The 20,954-nt window shown below is 30.9% G+C and overlaps 2 protein-coding genes across 2 annotated transcripts in view; both read right to left on the bottom strand.

Moving 5' to 3' along the window:
• Positions 1–457, bottom strand: part of LOC132721067 (serine/threonine-protein kinase NLK-like) — a 34,835-nt gene extending 34,378 nt beyond the window's left edge. The window contains exon 1 of the mRNA XM_060705319.1: positions 39–457. Within this exon, the coding sequence (XP_060561302.1) occupies positions 39–235 (197 nt within the window). The 5' untranslated portion in view covers positions 236–457. The remainder of the gene's footprint in view (positions 1–38) is intronic.
• Positions 458–3,323: 2,866 nt separating this feature from the next.
• On the bottom strand, positions 3,324–15,809 carry LOC132721066 (serine/threonine-protein kinase TAO1-like; the record flags this gene model as incomplete). Its single annotated transcript, XM_060705318.1, is given in 8 exon segments — positions 3,324–9,760; positions 10,307–10,489; positions 11,059–11,271; positions 11,862–12,101; positions 12,867–13,064; positions 14,084–14,212; positions 14,633–14,767; positions 15,674–15,809. Coding segments are annotated over 8 exon segments (1,501 nt in total), but the record flags the coding sequence as incomplete, so codon positions are not given.
• Positions 15,810–20,954: the final 5,145 nt, after the last annotated feature.

Raw genomic sequence — 20,954 nt, 5'->3', positions numbered from 1 at the left:
GGAAAAAAGGGAATTTACTTGTCGGGAGGGGTACTCACCAAACAACGCCGAATGCCCCGTAACCTATGGGTCTATCCGGTTGAATATCTTGTGGGGGCACGACCTGGTAATAAGGGACAGCTACTGCGGCAGTCAAGATAGCATGTGTCGAGGGAACTGGAGCCGGCGGACCTGAAAATGCCATCATTTGCCTAGCGTGCCTTTGGCCCACTATTGCCATTGGCATTGTCAACATTGACCTGGATAGGCCGTTAGAAAACCAGCTCGTACGCGATAACTATTCAAAAAGCATATCCAATTTATATAATGGCACGTTGAGCAAGGATTCACCAAGCTTTCTATTAATTATATCCTAAAATATTGAGCACAGAACATGTAGAATCTTCCTTCAAAAGTCACTAACTGAGTGCTCCACTGACTCACACGCGGCGAGACTAGCACACAAAGAAGTCACGTGACTACGCCTTGTACATATTCCCAAGATGCAACGTCACAAGGGTCAAAGGTTGCAAGGTGCGAGCTGATTGTTTACATTAGTAATTACAGGTGTGTACAGAGGCAAAAGGTGTGCTAATTGAACAGCATCTTTTAGAAAATATTTGTATAAATTCTTTTAGTTATTATGTGTCTGATAACAAAACTTTTAAAAATCATATACTTTAAATTTTATTAAATTCAGGAATAAAATTGCTGTAAATTATTAGATCTAAATCAAAAGCAATTTTTATTTTTTAAAATTTGTTACTCAGAATTCTGCAGTAAGAGTTTACCATGTGTTTGCTGTGTAACTTTCAATTTTGAAACTAAAGGCAACAAATTTTCAGATGATAATTTGAAGTAAAAAAGAACAACAACAACAAGAAAATAATTTAAAAAACAAACAAACACAGTGTTAAATGAATAATAATAAGTTTTTTTAAGCCTTGGAGCTTTGTTTCAGGTCATTGTATTGTTCTTTAACAGTTTTAGTCCTGCATACTCTTCATTGACCTGTGCCAGATAAAACATGCCCAGTCTCTATTTATTACCAAACTATGGATGACAGCCAATTAATTAGTCTTCTAATGACATGACTTGTACTAGTATCTGACTAATCAAACTAATGACTAAATTGAACCAAGAAATGTATCATTATCTATCAACTTTTATTTGGTTTCAGTCTCATTACTAAAAAAATTCCCAGATACTGAAAAATTTCAAATTTTTATCAAGGGGGGTAACAAAGGCAAATCTTTATTCTTACCATGCAGGAGTTACTGTTATTTACTAAAATAAGTACATGTACAACTTAATGCTGCTGAGATATAGTAACATTTTCATTCTGTTCCATTCTCATAACTATAGATGTGTAATCAAATGAATGAGAGTGGAAATATATAAACAAATACATCTGTTTATTTATAGGCCTAATTTCTTCTTTATTAAATATTGAACACAAATCTGGAGTCCGACAGAAGCTCTGTACCTTCAGACACAGTACTTATCAGTCAACACAAAATAAAAAATAATTAATGTTTCCAAAATACAGACTTAGATAAAGTTAATACTCAATGTCTTTAATCCTTATTACTACTACATATCTAAAATGAATGTGCCCATCTTTCAATCTGGACAACGTCATTCATCTTCTTTAGGGAAATTTTCACAAAAATTTACTGAATAGTGAACAGCGCAGACCATGATCAGATTGCAAGAATGTGCCTGTTAATCTTGTCTTGGTCCTGGTTGCTTGGATAGAAACTGTTGCTGGCATCAGGGTGAGGATTTAATTGATTAGAAGGCAAACAAAATCATTTTAGAAACATTCTTATCAAAATTTTTGATATCAAGGGATTGCTGTGAATGATTCCTATTTTCATCTTTCTTTTTTTGTCAACGGTCAAATATAGCCAAATTTATTAAAGGGATTGATAGAAGTACATTTATACAATATCTGAGCTATTTTAGTAGGTTTGCTTTTTTTTTCCTGTATACTATTTATATACAATTGTTTTGTTCTGATGTACATTATTTCTCAGACTTGTTTTGGATAGTTATATAAATGTAAATATACTTGTTTATTACATGCTTTTCGGTGGGTTATAGAAATATATCAGTGATATAAAACTGGTAATTTCACTGCTTGAAACAGTGAAATTATCACTTTGATAATTTCACTGTTTTGAATTTAAGCCCCTTACGTTGTTTCAGTGAAATACCAGCGTTCACAGAACTGGGTACCAACTTAATGACGTGACATCGTAAATGATGTCACGTTGTATTATTATTTGGCGCGCTTTTCATTCAGTATTAGGTTTTAATGTCTTTTTAAAACGTTTCTTTGCATATAATAAAAAGAAAATTTGTTTAGTTTAGTGTAAGATCGAAATATATTTCACCTTTTGAACACCAAAAGTTCATATTTCACTCGTGGCTGCGCCACTCTTGAAATATACCTTTTGGTGCTCACTTGGTGAAATATATTCCGATCTTACAACGAACTAAACAAATATCCTCTATGTAACATGTTAACAAGTTATTGATCAACAAGTCCGTTTTTGTTATGTAACATTCTTCCTGACCAGACAGAATGAGATAGTTATTGCAAGTGATAGATAACCTATTCTGTAGAACCTCTACTTTCATTTTCAAATATCTTTTTTTTTCTCCAAATATCAATCAGATAAACAGAACTTCTTTTTTCCTGCCATTATTTCAGCTTCAAATTATTACACATAGGCCAAGTCAAATTTAAATATTTCCAGTTTTGAGCCATGGTCTTAATACACATAGGCTACCAGTATGCCTCTAATGCCATGGTCAAATATCACCTATGTCGAAACTCTTACTCCATGGTCAAATTACACCTTTGCGATGCTTCTAATCCTATGGTCAAAGCACACAAAATTCGTCCATTTGGTCAAACTTGTTCACTGTTTAGCGTTACTTTCTGAATCTATGACAGAGGCAGGGTAATCACTTCCAATGAACTAAAAATACCTGTATAAATTGCACCAGTAAACACTTTGGCATTAATGAGATAAAACACAAATGCTGGCAAAATAACAAAGATTGAATATTACCTGTGATTATGCTCTTACCAAGCTAAATATCTGAAATGGACTTGGTCCTCCTGAAGTACATGTATGTACTAAACCAACCATACAACAGTTTTTTGGGTAAGTTTAAAATATTAACTGTCTGACTAGCAACCAGCGCAGACCAAGATCAACAGTACTAGCACACCTGTAGGTTAAATCTGTAGCCACCAGTAGGGCCAGAGTTGACAAATAAGAATATAATAATAACAGGGTGAGAGTTGAATTAAGAATATAACAATGTGATATATTGCTGTATTATTGTTTTATTTATTAAATATGATGATCAACAGCTACCTAAGCTGAGGTAAGTCTGAGTTATACAGGATTTACATACATTTTGCTTGTACACATTATTTTCACACATCCATTTCCACAGGTTCTAGAACGGAATAGTTTATTCTGAGAACAAGAAAAAATAATATCGTATTTCATTATCAGTTAACAATTGAAACAATATTCTATTAGCACTTTTGTTCCCTGTCTATGGCATTAAGAGTATTTCCTTTACTTTAATGGTGAAGGAAAAATACAGTACAGCTGAGAACAAATTGTACATAAAAAGCCACTTTTAACCCTCTAGAACAGAAAACTAGTGAATGTATGCCATCCAAAAATATATGGTGCTTGAAAAATTCAAAGCAAATTTTGTTTACTAAATTCATCCTCTTCAGACCACTTTACATATTTATGCATATTTTTGTGTCCTACACAGAAAATGTTATATATTGTAAATTATATCTTATTGTAATCACTTCAAATGGCAATATGTTGGAGCAAAAAAAATTTAATAAGTAACAATATGGAATAAATTAAAAGTAAAAGTGACCAGGTAAACCATCAAGCACGAAAGTTTACAGTATAATGTCTCATATGTTGTATTTTCTATTCTATCACCTGTGAAAATGACTGTCCAAAAATAATACATTAACAAACCAATTATTCAAGAACAATGAACAGAGCTTAACATATGACACAGTGCCACCTTTAAATGAGCCGCGTCACGACAAAACCAACATAGTGCGTTTGCAACCAGCATGGATCCAGACCAGTCTGCGCATTTGCGCAGTCTGATCAGGATCCATGCTGTTCGCTTATCTACCCTATTAAAAGTTGAGAAACTGAAAGCAAACAGCATGGATCCTGATCAGACTGCGCAGATGCATGCGGATCCATGCTGGTCAAAAGCCCACAATGTTGGTTTTCTTGTGATGCGGCTTAAATATAAAAGGGAGAAAAAAAGTCTAAATACTTTCATATGTATGTTCTGAAAACAGTGATATCAAATGGTTACAGAAGATATAAGATATTCAGATGACTAACAATGGTCTCAATTCTGTTAAACAACAATTGAAGTATGTGTGTACATGTAATTATACTGAACGCTTGGTAATTATTAACTTGTAATATCATACATGTAATAATGATTTATATAGAGTGAAAAAATAAAATGCATTATTCAAAAAGACTTGCGAATGATTTCAAAGAATGGATAAAATGCCAGCTACTGCATAACAGCATTTCAAAATACTAGTTAGCAAATGAAGTTTACAATAGCCAGTTAAAAATAGTACCTGAAAAGCTGAATTTCTTAGTGAATGAGCAAAGTTGATATTAAATTGTTAAGTAATCTAATTAATTTGAAAGTCCACACTTGCATATGCACATATTAAAATTTCAATCTCTCATTAATTAGTGAGTATGTAAGAATACATATCAATGATAATTATTATGGTATTAAAACACCATGGATATATAAGTGATCAACTATATGTAGGATCTATAATAAAGGAAACAATTTTACGTTCAATTTTGTCTTAAATTTCCCCTAAGAAACCAATAATTTGTAGTCATCTTATCTGAAAGAACTATTTTGAATAACAATAATATATATCATTTCTTTCAGCTTGTGAAATAATGGTTTTAATCAGGCAGATTTGATTGAATATCAAATAAATATGGCTATGGTAAAACAAATGGTTAAATAAAGAAAAGAATCATTTTTTACTTCTAAAATTCATTTCATTATTTCAGATTACTTTCTTTGCAACATATTACATTTAAAATGCTAATCAACAATCATCTTGTATACATAATATTTTAATGACAAAAAATCAAGTCATATATATTCTTTATTACTGAAACCATTATATAATATGCATCAGTTAATCCTATATATCCAAGGGAAAAATAACATATTTTAGTATTAACATTAAAACCATAGCGATACATATACAAGTTAATGAGTTGCTCATAACAACAAGCAAATAATTCCATTTCTCTTGACTTTTTTTTCTTCTTCTAATGTATACTGGCACAAAATTCATCAGGACATTGTGATCAAATGAAAATGAATCTGATTATAGTAATATATCCATAAATAGCTGGTGTCTATAACCATAACAGCCCGAGATAATTGATAGTACATAGCTATCAATATCTATATCTCTATACTAGAGGCTAATCGCTTACGGTTAAAATTTCGAATCAAAATAAGAATATGAAGGTAACAAGAATTGTTATTTTTACACCAACCATAAATGGATAAATCACCTTTTAAAAGAGCCAGAATATCAAGAACAGAAAGGGATGAAGAGAGAGATTCAATAACAAAAACGATGGATACATCATTGAGGAAATGATGATGATGATGAACAAACTTAAATGTGCATAGATGTGTTGAATCAACTTATAATAAATGGAATCAAAAGTTAAATATTAAACATTTCAACTGTCCCCATTTAAGAACATTAAACATACACTTCTCAATCAGTACAGTATGCCAGGGTTCCCTTTACATAGACTATAGCCATGCAACAGCAAAAGAGAGAGAACTTGAAGAAGAATTACTTTATCTCATGGACCTTATCTAATAGTAGAAAACTAGTATAGTTATAGTATAACTATAACTAAAGTAAAAGAAAATAACTTTTTTAAACTTTCTAAACAATCTTAAGTGAAAAAGAAATGCATTTTTTTAAAGCTGCATTTTGGGCATACATCATATCATAGTTTTATTGTTTGTTTCCCTACTATGTTTATGGCTTTAAATGGAGAAAATTGATACATTTTGTTATGTAATAACTATCAATCCCATTGTAAAATTTGGCAATAAAACGGAATACAATTCAATGTTATATAATCTCTACAAAATTTTCGCCATTTACAATTAATGTACATTTACAAGAGAGGGGAAAAGGAGTATATATATGTATGTGTAAATATATTAAAGATACAAACTGAGCTATTTAAAAAGCCTTCAAAGCCGCATATACTTAAAGTTGACTTTTAGACCAACCCCCCAATTGAAAAGGAAATTTTTTTATACTACAAAATATGCTGATAATTTTCTTACAGGTTTATATCACAGTCTTCATATTGTAACATATACAAATGCCTCACATTTCAAAGACAATGTTATACATATGCCTGGCATTTAGAGTAGAGTAAAAAAGCTTCTTTTTTTAACTGTTTGATCTTCTATCTAATGAGTTTTCTTCACAACAAGTCAATTGTTTTTGCAAATCAAGATTTCTGTAGCTCTGATTTTTTTTCCATAAAGCATGAACACCATGGCTTGAAATTTCAGCAGAGTATAAATTTAAAAATTCAAAGTGAAATCATTTTTTACTTCAATGACTATTTTAAATGCAATTTTTCATGGCAAGATGTATACAAATTTTAAGACCCTGGACAATTATTTTTTGCAATATCTATCAACAAAGAAAGCCTGTAGAAATTTCTGGCTATGTTGCAAAAGGAAACAAAAATATTAAAAATACAGTCGTTCCTTTTATCATCAGCATTTAAAAGCACTAACATACAATAAATAATAATAAGGTAGCACTTGCATAACATGTTGTATGAACTTGTATCATAATGTTCTGTGGTTTCTGCAATATGAGTCTTATTCACCTAGCTGGGTCACATCAGCGAAACTTTTGTCAAGGTCAGGCAATAGATGTTCCAATTTTTAAGTTAAGTGACAGACCTTTGTTCCCCTCAGTGGTAAATATATTCGGTACCCATTAATATCAATTGTGACCCAAATCTGAGAGATTGAAAACCTTTCTAAATAATATACAGAGTCAAGGATTGAAATCACTCAAAATTAACACATTATTAGATAAGGAGATTTTAACTTTTTATTCTTGCACTATGAAGAATATTACTGACTTTGACTTTTTTTCTTTTTTTTTACTAGCCAGATTTATTCAAATCTAAATTATAAATAATACTAACACCCTTAAACAGATTCATGCATTTTCAGGATATGGGTATATAAAGTCTGAATACATATTTCTTTTATTTTTACAGTGGTATTTTGTGTCAATATTTGCTATTATTACATGCAATATGATGTCAGTAAATGCTGTCTATTTGGAAGAATTACTAACATGTTCCTTATAACAATACTGAAATAATTCAAATGATAACAAGAGCATCATATGACAATGTTGCTATATGTGAAAACTGACTAAATTATTTCTATAGATTACAATTGGAGGAATCCATCATTACTTTCTTTCTAGTCTCTTTGGTTGACTACAGTGCCCCTAAATTGGTTTCATTTCTTATTTTACACAAACAAAATGTATGGGGCAAGGTCATATGGCAATGCTAACACATTAAAGGTTTAAGCAGAAAGCTTTACTTTCAATAAAATCGCTAGCTTTTTATAGTAGCATGATCTTTCACCATCTACCATCATACAACAGTATCTCCCCCCCACCCCCCCATTATGTTTAACATATATTTACATTAAAACACTTGCAACATACTCCGAAAATAACACAACAGATAATGACATCAGCAGGCATGTAGTAACAGCTTTTAATATATGTAACGCTACTTCACGTTAACAGGCCCTATCTACAAGTTAATGGCATAGCGGTATAATACAACTGAAAGACATACAATGGAATAAAGTTAAAAGTCATAGGTAATGCTCCTGGTCTTTACTCTTCTATTCATAGATACTCGAGTGTAAAATTTCTCAAGTTTTGATCTTCTGAAAGAAACAAGCATTTCTATAATCTAAGTAATCAAGTTATCATTTATACACAAGATGATCATTCACGGATTAAAATTTATCCAAGTTGTATAGGTTCGTTAAATGATAACATTCTGTTCACTAGGTTAAACAGAAAACATTCTTATATCATTGTTAGCATTACTCATAGTTTTAATAATAACTCAAGTCTTGGATAACCGTTCTTACATAAGATTTAAAGAAACATTTATTATTCATTTAAATGCATTAACATATCAAAATGAAAAATTTAACATTTTACTTTCTTTGTCCCAAATTAATAAATGTATGTGTCTTACCATAAATAGAAGAGCAAGGGACACAGTCTGTTGCTACAAAATTCAAAGCGGAAACCAGTCTAAAATATTCTCTCTTGTAATTGGTCAATACTGAGCACTTTCAAAAATTTAACCAATGACAAGAGATTTATTGTTAGACAGGTCTCAAAACTTCCAATTCTGTAACAAAAGAAATTTAGAATGTGTACACTGAGTAGCAAAGACGAAATGGAAAATATAACTCAACAAAAATAAGGTATAAAAATAGCTGCAACATAATAATGATTAAACATTCCTTATATAAAAGAAAAGAGTTAATTTATACATGAACTAGAGGGTAAGATAAATAATCAAATCTATACAGGTAGTCTGTAATGAACAAATTAAAACCTATCATCATCACACCTTTAAATCACTTCATCTTTATCAACAAAGAACGTAAGGAACAAAATCTCTCAAACAACCGGAATTAATGTATTGTTATTGCTTACAATCATTTATACTCACCGATATTAATTAATATTTATTATTGTTCTATATATAGTGTTAAATAGACGACGTGGATATATCACATTATTGTAGTCAAAGTATCGCATAGAATTTCATACGCTTCCTTCTCTAGTTAAGTTATACGTATAACAGCAGTTTCCCTTCAATTTCTGTTGGCTTCAACCTGAATGCTCGATTTCGCATATACCTGTTACCTTAATTAACGTCTGGAATATTAGTATATAACTTTCCTCATCAAAACTGCAAGAAATACTTTTTCCAGTTTCATACCTTAACTAAACACTTAGCACTTGTATCGTTGCAACTTTACCAGTTAGTTGTTACTAATATATAGAGCACTTATATAATATAGCTCAATATTTAAGAACAAACTTGGGCAAGCTGTTGGGGGAATTATTTCCAGAATTCTGTTCACTTACAATCTACTGCCCCTTCATGATAATACAGTATTTCAAGGGTCATATTCCTGCTTAATATTTTCTAAATTCAGCATACTTCTTTTAAAAGTGACAATGGTATGTTTATTTTTCCCACCAACAGACATGCTGACCGTTGTTTCAATTAGTATTTTCCGTTAAAACAAGTATAACCATGTTTCATTGTGAAACATATGCCTGTGAATTGCTGTGTTGTGACGTAAAGGAACTGTTACTACTGCTAGCAGTCAAGCTGATCATACTTCCACGAATACTCATATCATCATACTGATTGTCTCTCACTGAAGCTTGCGCTAACTCCATCGAGTTCATACCTAACTGAACAGTTTCATGATCAAATTCGTCCATTTCATGTGCCTGGCGCTCTTGGCAACGACGGATACGTTCCGCCTTCTCCTGCTCATATTTTGCGGATTCCTCCTCCATCTGAAAAAAAGTTTATGTATATTGATGAATGTCTACAAAACATAATGCTATGCTTGCAGGTAATGGAAGCTTTATAAAACTCTTGCAACAATTAAAAACTACAACATTCTCTTTGCTTCCTTTTCATATTATACATCCATCAAGTCAAACAAGAGCTGTCAGTGGGACAGAATGTTCCATTATTTTCAGTCCTTGATAGTAAAACAAGAGCCTGGAAAAAGTTAAATTTTCTAAGTTCAAAAAGGGCCATCATTCTGTAAAAATCCATGTTAAAGTTATGAGCCTTGGAAAGTGACCTCCTATTAAGCTCTCAAATAAGTGTGTGAAATTTCAACCCATTCCCTTCGATATTTTTGGTTTATTAAAACTTAACTAAAGAGCGACAGCGATGCCTTGAGGAGTATGATAGCTCTCCTTTTTCTTTGAATAGTCAAGCTAAAAATTAATGCTTTTACAGTTTCATTTTAACAGGGTCCAAAAATTTCTTTACTGAGACAAGATCATATATACAATGTAAAATATGTAACCATTCAGCTTCAACTTTACCTTTTGTTCTAATAATGCTCTTCTCAAAGAAACTCTCTCTTCAAGCTGCTTTCTCTCCCTCTGATGTTGGGCCTCTGTTTGCATTTTGATTTTACTTTGATATGCCATCAGTAACTCAAGTTCCTGCTGTAATTTTTGCTTCAGTTCATTCTCCTCTGCTAACTGAGAGTCATCAAGACGCATCTGACATATAAACACACATTGTGAAAATATTGTCTTAACATCTTTTAAAATATCTGATATGACAGCCGGAACTAATTAATAGAAATAGTTAAATCTTTTTTTGCTTCACTTCATAATAAATACATTTAAAAGTCATTTTTGGACAAATTATTTTTTACATTAATGCACTAATTACAGAAAGGCCTTTAGAAACTCAGCTTTAAGACCCAATCCTTTTTTTTCAACAGTTCATGCCTATACTGTGTACATTACTAATTGGTATTATTTGTATATACATGTACATTATATTGTAGCATTCCTATCTCCTATTTTTTTCTCTCAAGATATTGAAAATAGAGATGCCAACGTAATAGAACCACAACATCCTTGCAACAGTCTAAACAAACTACTTGTGTATGTTAAATATAGACACTGCAAAGGTCAAATTGTTTCTGGAACATTAACAAGTTGATGAAAAGTGAAGAATATATAGCTATTCTGAAAAAGAACTAGATATATCTTCAAAAATTGCTGCTGAGATATTAACAACATAGTATGAGGTAACATGAGTTATAACTTGTTGTATTTACATTTTGTTGTTGTAACATTTCAGCTATGCTCTGCTCATATTGTTCACCAAGAATTGCTAGTTTCCTCATTTGTTCTTCTTTTAATTTTTTCGCGACAGCTTTCACTTCATTTTTCGGAGTGTTTGCAATTATATGGTCCTTCAAAGCTTTGTATTGCTTCTGCTGCGTCTTAACTGCTTCGTGGAACTGGCGCCGTATTTGTAACTCCTTTTGCTGTTAAATAATGATACAGTATTATACATTACTTATAGTAAAAGGTAAAATATACATCTGTTTATATTGTTGTTTAAATGAATTGCATTAATTTTCAACAACATTTAAGTGAAATATTTTGTTGGCATACAAAAAGATTATACTGAACAGATCTCAAATCTGACAAACTTTTTTTTCAAAATATGTTTGTACTGAACACATGTATCTTATTTGGCATAAATTGTGTCTGGTTTTTTGGGGCTATTGTTTTGATGTTTGTTTTTACAAAATTGATAAATAATGTTATTTAGTGTATTTTAATTTTACTAACAATCAGCTAAAATGATATTTGGCATAAAGCATAATATCATTCAGGGAATATGTTATTTTGGTATGAACATCCTAACACTGAGGTAATACAAAGACTTACCAGCTTTACACAATTAAGATTGACAAAATATAAATTTTGATCAGTGAACTTAAACTGTCATTGTTTCTCACTTTGAAAGAATATTTGTAAATTTTATAGTTGTTTTAATTTAGAGGTATTGGAATCAATGTGGATCTATTTACACAAAAGAAGAGAATGTGTATATAACATACAAACTTACCCGTAAACTTCGAGGTTGTTGTTTCTGTTCAAGTGCGTGTTTCTTCCGCAGGTCTTGTTCTGCTTTAAGGTTATAATTCTGTTGATTTTGTCTTTCTGTATGATGCTGTTTCTTCAAATGATCGTCCCGAAGTTTTTGTAAGGACTCAAGTTGTTTAAATTCTAGTTCCCTCGTTGACTCGTGATGTCTAAGTAACATCTGATGTTCATAATCTAATTGCGCTTGGCGCTTATTCAATTCCTGTCAAAATAAAGTCAATGGTTTTGGTTTTGTAACTCTATAATATCCCTCTTAAATATTTCTTTTAATATGACATGACAGGATGGCGTTAATGGCATAATCATTTCTAGAAATTAATACAATATTATTCACATATTTCTCATTTTTTAATTGTACTCAATTCTATGACAACTTATCATGTACTTGAAATCCAACCTTTTTTTTACTGTTAACTGTATATTGTGTAAACAAAACATTGCTCGCATAAATTTAATTAAAGATCCTGTAATTCATTTTTTGTATGGATAAATATCATAAATACATGTATAATGCTTAAATGAAGATTTATCAATTTTGCAAGTTCCAAGATTTCCAGTTCCATTATTTGTATATATGTATCAACTGAGAAAGCTTAATAAAGCGAAACATGTTTTGATACTTAATTTGTGTTGGTTTTTGATCCAATTATCCTAAAGTTATTACTGAAATTTACATTTCATGTTAATAAAGGGAGGTAATAAGAAATTTATTTAGTAAAATTTTTTTAATAAGAAATGAATGCATTTATTTTTATGACTAAGTATAATGTGGACAAATATCTTTAGTACATATCTTACATATTCTTCAGAGTTTGAAAATTGTTTTAGAAGCATAATTATATACAAATATAAAATTTCACTTAAGTGTGGTTACAACCGTAAATACAACATACAGGATATGAGAACCTTATTCTAAATCACCAAAATAATTAGCTAATGCATCATAATAGTAAACTTTGTACATTACCTCCCTGAGTAGTTCTTGTTCTAACTGATGGTGTTGCAGATACCGTCTCCGACGGAATTTTCTAATTTCATATTCTAAACTTTGTTTTTGTTGACGATCTAATCTATCCTCTAACTCCTTCTGTCGTATTGTCATAGATTCTTTCTGATTTCGTATTGCATCATCACGTTCTTTCTTAGGTGTACTTGAATCTATATTCTGTGAGTAGATCAAGTAGGATATGGTTCTTTTAGACAGTATAAATGTGTAAATGTTAGAATGAGTGATTTGACTTCAACACTACTGATGTTGTCATATGTTGATAAGGTAGAGACTGTACACTATATTAAGACTTACTAGAAAAGCTTAATATGCCTGTGATGGTCATAAGTTACTAGATTTTCTTAATTTTTATTTTCTTGTAGAGGATAGATTCTGAATTGTTAATTTGAGACATTAAAACCCCGTTATATCGGGGTAAGAGACATTGGACCCCAGCTCAAGCATTATAATGAGAAGCCAGTGTTATTACTATAAAATATTGTTGAAATGATGATTCTTGTGAAAATTACAACAGATCGTAAATTCAGCTGTGTAAATTATGTTTAACTAAGTAAAATAAGTAATAGAAAGAGCATTGAAACACAAGGCTATCTGATTTGTACGAGGGGTGTAGCCCCCTGAGTATAAATCTGATTGCCAAGTATTTTGATGTTCTTTCTCTTTTGTATCATAGTCAAACATAAAACAGGTTCCCTGTTGTCACAATATGAAACCCTGGAGAAAAGTAACCAATGAACGAACATCTAAATATAATATTTCTATCGCTTTCACTTTCTCTGCCGTCACAATAAGTAAACCCCAGCAAAAATGAGCCAATCAATGGGCATGCTCTGGAGTGCGGGTAACTAATACCTGCACTCCAGTTAACGCACTGTGTATATTTATGTAATACAATTTAACTCTGACACATTTTCAACAGAAAGGTCTCCAAACTATGATACAATCAATATTATTATTTCACTCATATAAGAATAAAGCAACTTTCAGCTCTTTATTGAAATAAAATTGATTGCAAACTAAATGTATTACAGGAAAATGTTTATTGTTACCGAATCTTATTTTTTTATTTAATTTGCTTATTGCCTACAGCAGTATGTCCAGCAAACAAGTTTGCAATGGTTTAAATGCAATCAATATCACACTGGCAAAAGTTAATAATTTGATGGTGAACTTACCTTTTTCATTTGTTCTTTATTATGTTTATATTCTTTTTTCTGTTCTGAAGCAAAGCTTTTACGCTCTTTCTCTTGACTGGCCTGAATTTGTTTTGTCAACTTCTTCTCTTGGTCTTGGTTTATTTTTTGCTATAATAAACAACAAATCAAATAGACTCATATTTTCATTGCTTTTTTCAACTTCAAAGCATTATCAAATTTTCTACAGTAGTTGATTATTTAGGGAAATTACCAATACCTTCATAACTTATTTTACATAAACATTTTAGCTATGAATCTCAGAAATGTTAAAGCTAATAATTATTGAAGTTGAAAAGCTATAAACCACACTGAACTGTTAAAGTAAATAACATTTAATAATATTTGTTCTGTGTTGATGTTTCTTCATATAATGCCAGTATCATTAATATACATTACAAGTTTCACAATCAAGCTATAATCAATATGTTTAAACTAAGAAAACTTTACAGAATGGAATAAATCTTTTTTTTTTTAAATTTTACGTTTCTCCCCCAGTTATAAAGGAACGGCATAAATTTAAAAACCTACCCTTTTCTCCAGATCTTGTATCATTTTCCTCTTTAATTTTTCTAACTCCATGGTAAAACTCTGTCTAGTAGTCTCATATTCCTTGTCTAGTTTAACTTTGTGTTCTTCCATTTCTGCAGAATACTTTGTCTCCAACTGTAATTGTTGCAAAACATTATTTATCGCACACCCGTGCCAATTTTGCGACTTCGTAAATATGGTATTGCACGGCCATGCATATATGTTGACATGACGTCATTAGGGGTATACAAACATAGTGTAAAGACAAGCTTATAATGTTAGCATTATACTATAGGCACGTCAATGAAAAATGACTCTTATTTCACTTTTAACAGTCTTTATTTTGGGTATGTGATAAACAGAATATTAAATTTGTGTAAGTTCATTACTTAATTTATTGCACATGTTGAATAAAATAATATTATGCTCGCATAAAATAATTTTATTCAATGTGTGCAATAAATTCAGTATTGAACTTACACTCATTCAATATCCTCAATATCTTATATCAAAATTATATGCCTTTATTGTCAATCGAAAAATTTAATGCAGTTGATTGAAAATTTTTTTGTTTAATTCTCGATTTGTTAACTTCAAACCCAGTAATTACAAAAATACTCCATTCTGACATTTATTACAATTACAGATAAAGAATTTGATCAGGGAATATTGTACCCTTTGTCAATTAAACTTTACAGATGCATTTAATTTCTCTTCAGCTAGGTGGACTATTGATCATTTTTGCATAGTACAATCAAAATTAAAAACCAATTATGGCAAAATGTGAAGCTTTAATACTTTTACCTGTTCACTCATCATTTACACTTAGATAGCATAATGTCATAGATGTTTGATAAAAACAATTGAAAACAAACAAGACATGTTTCCAATCTTCTTACACTGATTTGTGATATATGAGGTGAAATGCCAATGTTACTTTTACATACATACATGATTATGATGATAATGATAATACGGACCTCAGTGCATTTTCACTATCACATTATCCTAAGACAATGTAGCTAAAATTTTTCGTCCTACCTGTTGTAACTGTTTTTGATGTTGTTTTCTCATTCGTTTATAACCAGCAAATTGTTCATTGAGTTCATTAGAATGTTCATGCTCCTGTATTTGTTTGGTCACTATATGCGTTGTTCGTATTGTTGCAAAGTTATTTTCCTGTATCTTTCCTAGCACCTGTAATCAATTAAAGATATTACATTTAGAGATATTAGTGTCATAAGATTTGTAATGCCCAAGTTTAAAGTTCAATACCTGTAACTACTAGGTGTATGTATAGAATATGTAAAAAGCTATAAAGACAAATACGATAAACTATAGTGTCATAAAATCATGCAAGATCAATGTCATAATGTAAATTTTACCTAAGGCTACATGGCATATAATTAATAACCAAATGTTTTTCTATAACTTCTAAACTTCTTATAATTATTATCATTCTATACGAAAATAAAAAAAACAAACTAGAACTTGGAATTCTACACATTCAAAATATAATACAGAACATTGACATATGAACAAACACATAAATAATTTTAGTATCGTACAATAATTGAATAACAATAAATAAAGTTCAACTTCCTTGTATCAGGATAAAATCACAAATTTTTGATCTAGGACCTCCATCTCAAAAGCAGTAAATCAATATAATAGCTAATTCTTTTCCTCAATTTTATGTTCACAGCTCATCGATAGATCTCATGTTTAAAAAATCAAATATAAACAAGCAATTATCATAGTATTGCAAGCAATCCATAAGTCCCCTACCGGTTAGAACCCCATCAACATTCTGAAGGGCCATTCACTAATTTTTCAATTTTTCTCTATCTTAAGTAAATTTGTTGGAAAAGTTCTTTAAAAGTGATCACAGGAAACAGTTTATATGAACAGACAGACGGACTGAAGGACACTCTAAAGTTAATATTTGAAACATCCCTGTTACCAAAAATATAACATTTTAAAAGCAAAATTCTTAAACAGGAAGATAACTCTTGAATTAAAGATGCAATTTCATAAAAATTTTCAGCTCTTTTTGACTAATCACAAATATTGTTTATTTTGCCATGTTTTATGCCTATTTGTTGCAAGGCAACTGATATTTTTTCAAAATAGGAAGAACAGATAAGACATGCATAATCTCAAGACTGCCATCTACCCATATGTCAAGTTTCATAAAAATATTTCCAGTACTTTTTGAGTTATCACTGGATTCAGTTTATGTGTAAAATTTGCCATATTTTCAGTCTATGTGTTGCCATAGCAACCAGAATTTTCAACATAGGAAGAAAAGAAAAAGACGTGCATAATCTCAAGACTGCCATCTACTCATATGTCAAGTTTCATAAAAATATTTCAAGTACTTTTTGCTTTATCACTGGATCCAGTTTATGTGTAAAATTTGCCATATTTTCAGTCTATGTGTTGCCATAGCAACCAGAATTTTCAACATAGGAAGAAAAGAAAAAGACGTGCATAATCTCAAGACTGCCATCTACCCATATGTCAAGTTTTCATAAAAATATTTCCAGTACTTTTTGCGTTATCACTGGATCCAGTTTATGTGTAAAATTTGCCATATTTTCAGCCTATTTGTTGCCATAGCAACCAGAATTTTCAACATAGGAAGAAAGAAAAAGACGTGCATAATCTCCATACTGCCATCTATCCATATACCAAGTTTCATAAAAATATTTTCAGTACTTTTCAAGTTATCGCGGGATCCAGTTTTGTGGACGGACGGACTGACGGACTGACAGACGGACGGACAGACGGACGGACGGACAGACGGACGGAGGGTAAACCTAAAGTCCCCTCCGGTAAACCGGTAGGGGACTAAAAAGTTTATTCTAAAACACACTAAGCTTAAATGAACAATGTTTTGGTTTGCTATTGCTTTTGCCAGTGACCTTTCACCTGAAAATTGGTACAAAATGTAAAACTGATCTAGGTGCTCTCACATATTAAATTTCAATGTTACATTATAGGATAATTGGATCAAAAACCAACACAAATTAAGTATCAAAACATGTTTCGCTTTATTAAGCTTCCTCAGTTGATACATATACAAAAATGATTGTAATGATTACATTATGTAAGTATTGAATTGAATGTCATAAACGAAAACTTTACCAGATTGGTTAGCTGTAACGATTTAACCAATGCCATGACCAACACAGCTGTCATAGCGACATGGGTCATGACAATAGCTCCGCCTTTTCTTCGAAAAAGTGGCGCTAAAGTGAATATGTTTTGGTGTGGCATTCATACAATTGTGCATTAGAGAAATGTTAAACTATATATTTATATCATATCATACCAAAACTAGTGATTAATATATATGTCACAATATATATACATGCATGATATTAGTCACTTAAAATACATAATTGTATAAAACATGTTTATATCTAATATAGTTAACCAACACATAACAACAAGTACTAATTGTATCATTCAATCAAGTACTGACTACTTTGAATTTAAATATTAACTGGATGCAGTGCATGCACTTCATTTCACTTCCATTTTAAGATTTATATGTAGTTATACTAGAAAAGCAAAGAATTGATGCAATGTAACAATATCACAGAAAAAGTAAGCTAGTAACACACTGTGCATATAATTTTCATGTCTTAGTTCACTTATGACTAGTGTTTAATGAATATACATGTAGAAAATCTGTAGTCTAGATCCAAGCTGATGACTTACTTAATATAATTTAAGAATTCATTGCTTTGTTTTTCCTTTAAAGATAGTCAATGAAAAATGAAACAAAATGGGTTGGAAGAACAAAATGTTCTATTCTAAAATCTGTACATAACAATGAACTTATAGTGAAATTTACTGTATTCTTAACTTACATTATCTTGAAAATTGGGTTCATTTTGCAAACATTTTGTGAAGTCAAAATAAAACTTTCATCCTAAGGTGAAACTCCAGCAGGAAAAAAAATATTGATAGTTTTATTCTTGAAAGAGAAGGAGTTTCATCTCAAAAGTGTAACACATACATTTCACAACTTTTTAAAAGGTAATGGGTAAGTAATGACAATTTGTAAGCTGACAATACAGTCTCCAAAAACTAACAAACTGAAAATGTACCAAGTTCAAATATGTAACAACATTCAGAATAGGAGATAATGCCTCTTAGCCAGGGGTCATGGGTTCAAGCGCTATTTAAGTCATGACAATGGTGCCGTACTGGTTAGTTGCAAGAAGCTGACTATGGCATGCTCCTGATATGCTTGAAGCTTTCTTCAAATATTATAATGTTCAATACTATAACAACATTGACACTAACTTTCCATTACTTGTCCATTACCTTCAAGACAATATTTCATGCTTACTAAATTAAAAGATTACAGATTACATTATCAAGAATACCTGCACCAAGAAACATAACAGATCATCATACAGAAGTGAAGATGTACATTATAAAGTTTGGTATATAGAAATATTCCTGTTTAGAAGGTAACATACACTATCAACAGCTTGTTTCAATTTTTACCATTGCCGTCACTTTCCATATCGTTTTTTTTTTTTTTGGAATGGCAATTTACTTGAAAACATATATATAAATTTGTTAACAGAGCTCTCCATAAATTTGAAAGTGGTTATGTGGAAATTTGAAAATACCCCATCAGTAAAGCACTCCTGATTGATTTATAGCATTTTCATTTATCATAGGTTTGGCAAAAGTAGCCAGTAATAACAGCAACTTTGCTTGTCACTTGGGCTTGTAGAAAGCATTGTATAATAACATCTACTGTTGCTCCTGCTTGTATGCATACTTTGATCATCTTCAACAGACATGGAAAGTGGGGTACAAACTTCGGCCAATATTTTTACGAGCTTTTGATGATAGTCTTATTTGATATTGTACAAGGTATTTTCTTACTTAAAGAATAGAAAATAGTGAATATAAGGTATTTTCTTACATAAAGAATAGAATATAGTGAATATAACATATTTTGTACAACTATGAAAAGAAGTGAACTTAACTGTAGGAGCCAGGTTTTTGCTTCGATACTACATAGTATCTGTATCATTATTACAAAGAGATGTATAGATAAATATACTGAAGAATTTATAAAGTGCAAAATATAGCATGCAAATGTCAATCAAAATACCTAGAATTTATTTGTGTGGACATTATGTATATTACAGTATAGTTGTAGTTGGTCAAATTGATAAATACTGCTTAGTCATCCTGGAAAGCCAGTTAAGTGGACTGATCGCGGAGATATGATAAAAATATGTGTTTAAATTAGGGCTGGGAACGAATAAGGAATTTGATGTTCGAATATTCGTTTTCCATATTCGAATATATTCGAATATTCGTTTTTACAACATTTGTTCCAATATTTCTCTTTGACGTATACGTATCCGAAATTGATTGCGTCGAATACTGTACAATTTTAATATGTTTGGAATAATCGACGATTAAAAATACCTATATAACTACGTTAAAGTTTTTTATTTTATATATTGTAAATCGACATAAATGTTTACTTTTGAAATAAATTCATAATTTGATTGCCTTTTGTTCAGTTAATCTGACTGCTGATCATTGGTCTTCATGGTCTAATTAACGGTAGGTAACTCACGTGACTTGATTGACAGTAATATGAATCACCGTAGCTTCTTAGCCCCCAAAACACATAATTTACATTGAAACTTAACTTGAATTAAATATATTATTTATTTATAATTTAAGATAAGGTTTAAACATTCATCAGATACGTTTAGCTATAACGCAGTAAATATCACACGGAGTCTTAATTCTACGGAATAAATATATTTTGACGGAATATAGACACTGACACTGCTTACATAAAGCACCGATTAATACGTGTCGATTTTATCGTCTTCACAAACTTTAAGACAATTACTGATTAATTGGACAGATTATTGCACAGAAAACAATAAATAAGATATTTACATTATATTCTGTTCAACAGGTAAATTGCAAACTGTGACCGGGCTCCCTTTTGATCAACTGTAGACCCCAAAGTTTTCACAGTTAATTGGCGATAATCGTTGACACGTGTCATACAAACGTGTGAACAACTGGTCAAGTAAAGATCAATGGTTTAATTTGCTATCTTAATTGAAATTTGAAAGTAATTACAAAAAAAAAACATTTCTTTTTTTCGAATATTCGTATTCGTTTTTCAATGTTCGAATATTCGGTAGTGTTTCGAATATTCGAATATTCGAATATAATTCCCGGCCCTAGTTTAAATTGGCATAAAAAAAGAAAAAACCATAAGTGGTAATAACAAAGTTATTAATTTTGCATT

Source organism: Ruditapes philippinarum, unplaced genomic scaffold, assembly GCF_026571515.1.
Source record: "Ruditapes philippinarum isolate M1 unplaced genomic scaffold, ASM2657151v2 ctg3836_1_1_1_1, whole genome shotgun sequence".
In the NCBI taxonomy this organism is placed as follows: domain Eukaryota; kingdom Metazoa; phylum Mollusca; class Bivalvia; order Venerida; family Veneridae; genus Ruditapes; species Ruditapes philippinarum.
This window is presented reverse-complemented; position numbering and strand designations above follow the sequence as displayed.